Here is an 8,774-nt window from a genome sequence, read left to right on the forward strand (position 1 = left end):
CAAATTTGGTTACAATCCATGCAGAACGCTAGGACAAGTAGCGTTTTATAGGATTTACCTCTATTTCCCCTATTGGGCCCCGCACCTCCTGCTCCCATGGGGTCAGAGCCAAAATTTATACAAGTTCTTTCCCCCAAGGATAATTGTGGCGAAATTTGGTTACAATCCATACAGAACTCTAGGACAAGTAGCGATTTATAGGATTTACCTCTATTTCCCCTATTGAGCCCCGCCCCTCCTGCCCCAGGGGGTCAGAGCCAAAATTTATACAATTTCTGTTCCCTTCCCCCAAGGATGTTTGTGGCCAAATTTGGTTACAATCCATGCAGAACTCTATGACTAGTAGCGATTTAAAGGAAATGTTGACGGACGGACGACGGACGCCGCGCCATTACATAAGCTCACCGGCCCTTCGGGCCAGGTGAGCTAAAAAAAACGAGTCAGGTACCTGTGCTTTCAGTGCTATTGTACTTTGATGTATAGTGCATTGTACTGTACAGTTAAAGGCCCTTTGCCTTTCTGAAACGGCTTTTAATTTTCAAAATCGGAATTTAAAACGAGTTCGATAATTTTGAATAGTCGCAAAAGTTATTAAATTACCGCTAATACTACACTTATCATCACCTATTGAACAATTTTATTAAAATAAATAAAATGTATTTTTTATAACGCGGGTCGTCTTATGTTTCCCGCCGTCGTCCTAAATACCGTGCGGTAGTTGAATATCACTGCGTCAGACGGTAAAACAGCGAAAAAACTCTCCACTGTTATCATATATTTCGCAGGAAATCTTGTGCATGTTTGGTGTTGTGATCTCATCTTAGGCCATCCATATATATTTTCTGAATGTATTAATGTTTTTAAGAAACATTTATGATTTGCTCCGGAAAGGTAGTGGACCTTTGACGTCTACGTCAACATACATGTAATATCCGGGGAGTTCTGATGTTATTACTGATATGTTTGTTAGATTATTGGATCGTCAAATGATTCAGACTAGACTACATGGATATCAAAATGGTACAATTTATAATTTCATCAAAATTTTTAATTTTGCCTTAATTACAGATTAAAAGCATATGACAGAAATAGAAATTTTAAGCCTACTACAATGGATTTGCCAGATGTCTTAGATGTGTTTTGGCCTGTAGTAGGTTTCCAGCAACTAATCCCACAACACAAGATAATACTACCAAAACTCACAAGGCTGCAGATCGAGGAGTATTTTATATACAGATTGGCAGGTACCTCATCCATATTGAAAAAGACCATTTCTTTTTTTATAAGTGCCGGTTGCTCCCTCCAGACCAGTCCACCGCACTTATATATAACAACACCTTATTAAATATAATCATGCATACAGAGCAAATAGTGAAAATATGAGATTCATGAAAACAATAGGAGAGTCTGACCTTGGCAAGGAATATATCCATTTTTTTCAATTGTAATATGTAATTGTTATTTTTCATCTTTCGAATTAATGCTGCCCCTTGAAACGTTTTTGCCTTTAGGTGACAGACAAGCAGCATCTGATGTAAAAGCAATCCAGGAAGGGAAAGATATGTTGGAGGGGGGGGGATCCTTGCATGCTCTCTATTGAAATATGATGGTCATATTTTCCTTACTGGCATTGTTGGAGCTGCTATGAAAAATAAGGTAATACACATATATGAATCATTCGTTTTAATAATTTTCATATTGTAATGGTCGAAAATAGTGAGTTATCGTTCCTGTCCAGGTGTCGCCGTGGTACCCGGTCCAGCATCAGTGACAGGAGAGTTCCAATATCTTAGCAACAAGTAAACATAAAGATGGGGTAGTTTAGTAAGATATTTTAGATATGCCTTCAACTTGCTGTTCGGTTCCCGGGTGTCATGGAAGAGGTGGACATGAATTTCCGAAAGACCTGGAGCGACGGAAATTATGGATGCAGGCCATAAGACGTGAAGATGAGTGCACAAGGAAGATCTGGACGCCGACAAAGACATCTGTCGTTTGCAAGGCCCATTTTTCACCGGACGATTACACGCAGCAGACGATACATGGTAAACATGAAATATAGTTATTTTGCAAGTTATAGCTTTCAATTTTTTAAGTTTTGACAGTGTTATTATATATTTAATGAAAATTTTGTACGTAGAGTCGTTTAGCGATTTGTGCGAAATTGTAATAAACTGTACAAAGTGTACGTTTGAACAGTAGACCTACAGTAGGCCTACTAGACTAGTATATGTACTGTACAGTATAGCGACAACGTACAAGATGTACATGTACGAACTGTTTGTCATTGTATACATACCTGTATCTGGTGTAACAGTCAACACTTGTGTTGGTACATGTACCTGTGTATATCGTGCTGATTATGGCATATGTCCTACTTTTGGTAGACAGTAGGCCTAAAGTGCATTGTGTAGTGTATGGACATGTAAGTTTCCTGTAGCTTACGTCAGGAATGCGAGTTTTCTGCACTACTAAGTATTAGCCTGTATCATTAGTATGTTATCAAAATTCTAATTTTTTTCTACATTACATCTAAATTTAGTGTAAGCTTACATGTATGATATCCTCATGTAATATATAAAAAATGTAAACTGTTTGGAAACATGTTGTTTAGTGTTACTTTGCATGTATTGATGTAAGTACAGATGCATGCACAGCTAGGGGCACGTAAATACTGTTAATACTATTGTTGATCTAATATCAGCACCGTACTTCATATTCTAATATAAGGATATGACATACTTATCTACTATTATACATAATGAATAATATGCGTGCCCCTGTGATGCATATTGAAATTTGTGATTCAATTTAATTAATTAATTTTTCTTTGGTTTCATACAAAGTATGACTTTCTGATTGGCTGATTCTTTTTCTTCATACTTCCATGTAGTCCGCTAAACCTGCCTTATATTATTAGGTGTTTTTTCTAATTGCTTAATTATATAAATTATTAGGCAAATAAGAAAATTAAAAAAAAAACAACTAATATTTAATACATATAAGCTTAGGCAGGTTTATTAGCGCACTTAACTTCCATGAAGAGAAGTATGGTGCATTATTGTGACATCACAATAGAGACAAAAACAAAACAAAACAAAACAAAACAAAAAATACTGTGATAATATGACCCTGTTCAATTTTTATGTCATTCAGCCTATAAGTTGTATTTCAAATTTCCTACATGCAATGTATATAACTACAAATGTAGTTATATGATTAACAAAACCTTACACCTGTGGCTATTTGATTTTTTTTTATACATGTATAACTATATGTTTATCTAACTTCATTATCATAGTCACTCAAGTATGATGCTACTGTATATCCATCTGTTTTGTGTTGATAAATAATAACCTTTTTATTCACAGGAAAGACACCATCAGTTAGCAGACTGAAGTCAGCTGCTGTACCCAGCATCTTCTGTTGGACCCAGCCAGAGTCCAAGTCAGCTAGTAACAGAAAGGAAAGGGCGGTGTTGCGTGAAAATACAAGAATCAACATTGATAATGTCTGTACCAAACAGTTGGAGCAGCAGTTTAATAATTGTGTAGACCTGCAGGAAGAGGTGGTGTATGTGACAGAGAGTGACAGTGATACTGTGATATCTTCTGTAGGTAATGAAAATGTTGACAAATCTACACAGACACATACCGGTGCTTCAAAGATTCCTATGTTTTCTGTTGAACAATTCGCAAATGATGACACTACCATCCACTTCTACACAGGTTTAGAGTCTTACCTGAAGTTCATGTTTGTGTTGTCTACACTTGGACAAGCTGCCTATTGTTTGAAATATATATTTTTTCAGATTGACACTGTATCTGTAGAAGATCAATTTTTTATGACACTTATGAAGCTCAGGCGTTACACAACAAACTTTGAGTTGTCCAAATTTTTCTCAATATCTGAGTCTAGTGTGAAAAATATTGTATATACATGGATCATATTTATGTCCAAACAGTGGCAGGAAATTAACATTTGGCCATCTCGCAGTTTAGTGAGGTACTTTGCCCCATCTGACTTCAAAGCCAAGTTCCCAACAACTAGAGTTATAGTAGATGGCACCGAATGTCCCATTAAGAAGCCAAGAGCTCCAAAAGCTCAACAAGGTACATTTTCTACCTACAAGAACAGGAACACCATAAAGATTCTAGTTGGATCAACACCAGGTGGATTGGTTAACTATGTTTCAACTGCATACGGTGGGTGTACAAGTGACCGTCAAATTGTTGAAAGATGTAGGCTTGTAAATATTTGTGATCCTGGAGACAGTGTGATGGCGGATAAAGGTTTTAACGTACAAGATCTTTTTGCTAGAATGGATGTCACTGTGAACATACCAACCTTCTTCAAAAAAAGAAACAGAATTAATTCAAAAACACTTCTGCGAGATAGAAGAATCTCAAGTAAAAGAGTCCACATTGAAAGAGTGATTGGTCTTGGAAAAACATTTAAAATTCTAACAAATCCTCTTAACAGTACTGAGACTAAACTTTCATCACATATCACATTCTGCTGTTATATGCTTTGTAACTTCAAAACTTGTATCATTCCAAGAGATGCTTAAAGGTTTAATCTTCAATAAAATGTAACACACTTTCAGATGTTATGAAACCATTTTAATAAATTACAACAACAGTTCAATATAATAGCAGAATCTGCTATGAGCATGGATTGTACATTATATTCTGCATATAAATGACCATTTAGAACTTTAGGACCTGTGAATGTAATTTTAATTACATTATAACTACTACATCTTATGTATATACTTTAGGATCTGTGTTAATTTGTAATTACATTACTTTAGGACATGTGAATGTAATTTGTAATTACATTAAAACTACTATATCCTACATTACATGTAGTTAGCACTTGGTTTGAAGCATTTAAATGTCATTAGATTACAACAACTTTACTGAAAATCACATTTGGTATAATACATGTATGCCAATTATATGATATGTATATAGTCTACCTGCCCAGTGTGGCCCATCAGAGTGTTACTCAGCTGATTCAACTCCTGTGTCATTTAATGCACTTAATGGTATTTAAATACAGTATGTTCGATAGGTTTCCAAATCATACCAGTACCACAGGTTTTAGATATTAGAAGGAAAATGCCATACTGTCGTGCCGGAATCCATTGAGATCATGATTAGACAGACTCAGTTTGACAAGTTGTACTGTATCAATAAAATTTAGAATACAAATTGATCTTTTTAAATGTGCATACCAAGTTGAAATGTTATAGAATTTTTTCTTCAACTACTGATGGTTCAAAATTAATCAGGCAGGTAATGTTATGATGTATAATGTGTCAATCATGCAATACTGACAGTTATAAGGGCACTTGCCTGTTTCTATTACATGATTCATGTACACTAATTTTTGTACAGGTGCTGAAATTGTCACTTCTAATGGATAGATAAAAGTGATCATTATACACAAGTTGAATGAGTAGCAAAGTAATATTTTAAGAGTTTACAGCTGCTTTTGTTTGTTAAAGTTGTTTGTCAAAATTATTATATTTCTGATTTGATTAAGTTATCAAAACATGATCAGTGTAAACAAAGTACCTTTCACAATTTTATTTTAACACTTTATTAAAAAGGGCCTTCTACCTTAGAGGTGACTCAAATACATATGTAGTTGTATTGTAAATAGGTACGTACATTTATCATTGTTTTATCAATATCATATATTTTACTACAATCATAGCTAAATTACTTCATCGACAGATTTGATTGATGTAACTGATAAATCATTAAATGGAATAGCTATAGATAGTAATTAATAAAATATTGCTTGGAATATGTACACACTGTTCATGTATTGTTTTTTACTTTTTACATAGTGATCGAGGCCAACTCTGATAATATCTGTGTTTCCTATTTAGTATTACCTTTAGTCATCAATACAATATCATTACCGGCAGATAGCCATAAATGGCTTATAAACCATATAATTTACTAACATATTGTACTTTATTTGCAGATACCTATGCTACAAGGCAGCTTATTTATTTCATATAATTATGAAATTTATATTTGTTTTGTACCAATAAGTTCTGTCTTTTCTTTGTGAAAACTAGCTATATGTATAAATGTCAAGTGCAGGCAGGAAAAATGATAGGGAACACAATATTATGTTAGCCTTACTGATCAAATGGTTTGTAGTACAGCATATCCAACAATGTTGGTTTGAAGTATTTGTGATAAAAGTTGGTTAACTTTTCAACCATGTCTGCTATGAAGGCATCATCTCTGAGAACTGACAGGTACTTAATATCAGTGATATTTAGATCATTTGCATGGCAGACAATAAGAGTACATTCCTTTAAGCTTGTACATAAGAGTTGACCCTGGATTTGAAAATAATAGTCATGGTTTGGGTCCAAAGTGTACCCACTTTCTGAAGTTTGTTTCAAATATGGTACAGTGAGAGAATTAATTGGTTTGTCTCTTGAAACATAAGGGCACTTAACCTCAATGATGGACTTGTCAGTTACTATACCATCTGGTGAAGATGACAGATGTGGGAAGTCCATGGACACAAACAATCCACAAGGTTTAACGATGCACCCTGTGTCACTCATGTATTTCTGTATAGCAAAGCTCTCATATTTGCGACCATGTTCTAACGGTGCTGTTTTAATGTCAGTAAAATGTGTTAAAGATCTAGCTAGCTTCACAAAATCAGTACGATCCGTCGCTTTACATATTCTTCCATACATGGATGATGGAAGATGGTGCATGCGTTCTTCTTTCCAAGCAACATTATTTATTTGACCCCGTGTGCGTTCTTCAATTGCATCTATTTTCTCTTGTGTTATGTTGAGTAAGTTGATTCTTTCAAGAAATCTATCTTGGGGTGTTAGTTTCAAATAATCATGGTCATGGGCAACAGCGAATGCATTGGCAGGCTTAAATAACTGAAAAATTGGCATTTTGGATATGCCTGAAAAGTTTAAACACTTATTTCTGAAATTATCTTCATATCCAGGATCATTTCTGAGGTGCTCTGGCCTTGGATCAAAATCCAAATTTGTAAATTCATCAGCTCCAGGCATATTTATGTCCTGTGCCTTCAGAGGGCTACCAATGAATCGCTTTGCTTTGTGAAAACTCTGGAGCTTTTGGGTACACGTCTCCTCAATTTTAACATCTCTGTGTTTTTGAAACATAACTGAGGCATACAGTACAACACAGACATGTTTACAATGTGCACCTGGTCCCTCTCCTGCTGGGCAGTCACACTGCGCCTGCTGAATAGAACCATTTTTGTCAAATTGCACATCAACATCATATGTGACACCTTTCCTATATTCAGCATAGCAACTTGATGATACATAAGTAAAATCTTTGTCAGTAGATACTCTAAAATACCGGATGGTTCGCTCACTATACATTCTTTGTATTAGCATGTCTAGCTGCTTGTCATACTTGGCCAAATAAGTGGTAAGATCGTCTAGCGTGGTGCCAGAAAACACTGAATCACAGTTTACATCCAAGTATGATGAAGGATCAGGTGTGGTCATTAGGTACTCTGGGTCTAAATTTTCTGTCTTTCCAAAATTCTGATTTCTATCATAGTCAGCCAGTCTGTAAGAAATTTAGAATTTTGAATGACTTTTGAATAGGCATATCAAAGTATTTTTTTAATCTCTATTGACAGTTGCCTATTTGTATTAAATACGTAACAGATGCAAACTAAAATGTGTCAGAACCGGTTTCCGTTTGTACTTTGTAATACTTGTATAATTATAAATTATTAGTGGGATTGTATAACAACAGGAGTTTGAAGTTTTGTCTGTAATGTATACTGATGCATACATGTATTCCCATATTTCTTCTATTATATATATGTGCTAAAGTGTATATATTATAGATAGAACTTCAAACTCCGGATCTCGTGTTGTACAATATATGTGACTGCAATGTCTGACCGATTGAAGGCTTATGGTACATGTACAACACTAGACTAAAACTAGACAAAATTCTATATGATGTACATGTGTGGAACACTGTATACAGATATCAATTTTCATACTAGCAGCATAAAATGTTTCTCTATGTCCAGCAAGACATTCTGCTGCAGTAGATTCTACGTTATGATTATTCACGGAATCGAACATGACACTAGATGTTGTAACGGGTTAAATGTAACAATTTAATGGCTGTAATATTATAGCCTACCGGTTAAGTAATTCTTGTTTACGACCGGATACTCTAGCATTTCTCTTTCTCAACTCGGTTTTGAGCTCTTTAAGATTCCAATGTGCATATTTATCACACGATTGCGTCGATTCCATCGCGTCATTGAAAATCGCATCAATAGATCGTCAAGGTAAACATTAGAGAGTTCCAAAACTGCTGGACCGGGAACAGTGTCGCCACCTGGTCAAAATCAAGATGAGATAACCCACTATTGTTTGCCATTGTGAATTTTTTAAGTGACGAAATAATTCGAAAATAAATGGAATTCCTACAATGGTTTGATAGTGGTTTTAGACACACCTTATAAAATCCATTGAACTGATTTTCCTCTCAAGTCATTAAATTAGTGTAAAACAAACCATGCACATACATGTATAATTGTATATTCATGTATCTAATTAGTTTCAATTTACGTTTTGAAAGGTTTTGTTTGTTTGTTTGATTAATTAACGTCCTATTAACAGCTATGGTCATGTAAGGACGGCCTCCCATGCATGCGGTGTGTTGCGTGTATGTTGTGCGAGGTGCGTGTTTTGGGAGACTGCGGTATAT

General features: G+C 35.1%; 2 protein-coding genes across 2 annotated transcripts; one reads left to right on the forward strand and one right to left on the reverse strand.

The window, feature by feature from the left end:
• Positions 1-1,700: 1,700 nt before the first annotated feature.
• Positions 1,701-4,997, forward strand: LOC138315836 (uncharacterized). The gene is made up of 2 exons (XM_069257131.1): positions 1,701-2,045; positions 3,372-4,997. The coding sequence occupies exons 1-2, from the start codon at positions 1,841-1,843 to the stop codon at positions 4,568-4,570; spliced, it is 1,404 nt and encodes a 467-aa protein (XP_069113232.1). The 5' UTR covers positions 1,701-1,840; the 3' UTR covers positions 4,571-4,997.
• A 772-nt stretch (positions 4,998-5,769) lies between these two features.
• LOC138315835 (uncharacterized) lies at positions 5,770-8,435 on the reverse strand. Its single transcript, XM_069257130.1, has 2 exons — positions 8,202-8,435; positions 5,770-7,607 (listed from the first exon to the last, which is right to left on the reverse strand). The coding sequence occupies exons 1-2, from the start codon at positions 8,315-8,317 to the stop codon at positions 6,161-6,163; spliced, it is 1,563 nt and encodes a 520-aa protein (XP_069113231.1). The 5' UTR covers positions 8,318-8,435; the 3' UTR covers positions 5,770-6,160.
• Positions 8,436-8,774: the final 339 nt, after the last annotated feature.

This window comes from Argopecten irradians, chromosome 2 (assembly GCF_041381155.1).
Source record: "Argopecten irradians isolate NY chromosome 2, Ai_NY, whole genome shotgun sequence".
NCBI classification, from domain to species: Eukaryota; Metazoa; Mollusca; class Bivalvia; order Pectinida; family Pectinidae; genus Argopecten; species Argopecten irradians.

What these genes read in the sequence shown, in the direction of transcription:
- LOC138315836 (XM_069257131.1), top strand. Translation starts at nt 1,841, where the DNA reads ATGCCTTCAACTTGCTGTTCGGTTCCCGGGTGTCATGGAAGAGGTGGA. An exon ending in CACGCAGCAGACGATACATG is followed by an intron (nt 2,046 to 3,371) that starts GTAAACATGAAA and finishes TTTTATTCACAG; the next exon opens with GAAAGACACCATCAGTTAGC.
- LOC138315835 (XM_069257130.1), bottom strand. Translation starts at nt 8,317, where the DNA reads ATGGAATCGACGCAATCGTGTGATAAATATGCACATTGGAATCTTAAA. An exon ending in AAACAAGAATTACTTAACCG is followed by an intron (nt 7,608 to 8,201) that starts GTAGGCTATAAT and finishes AATTTCTTACAG; the next exon opens with ACTGGCTGACTATGATAGAA.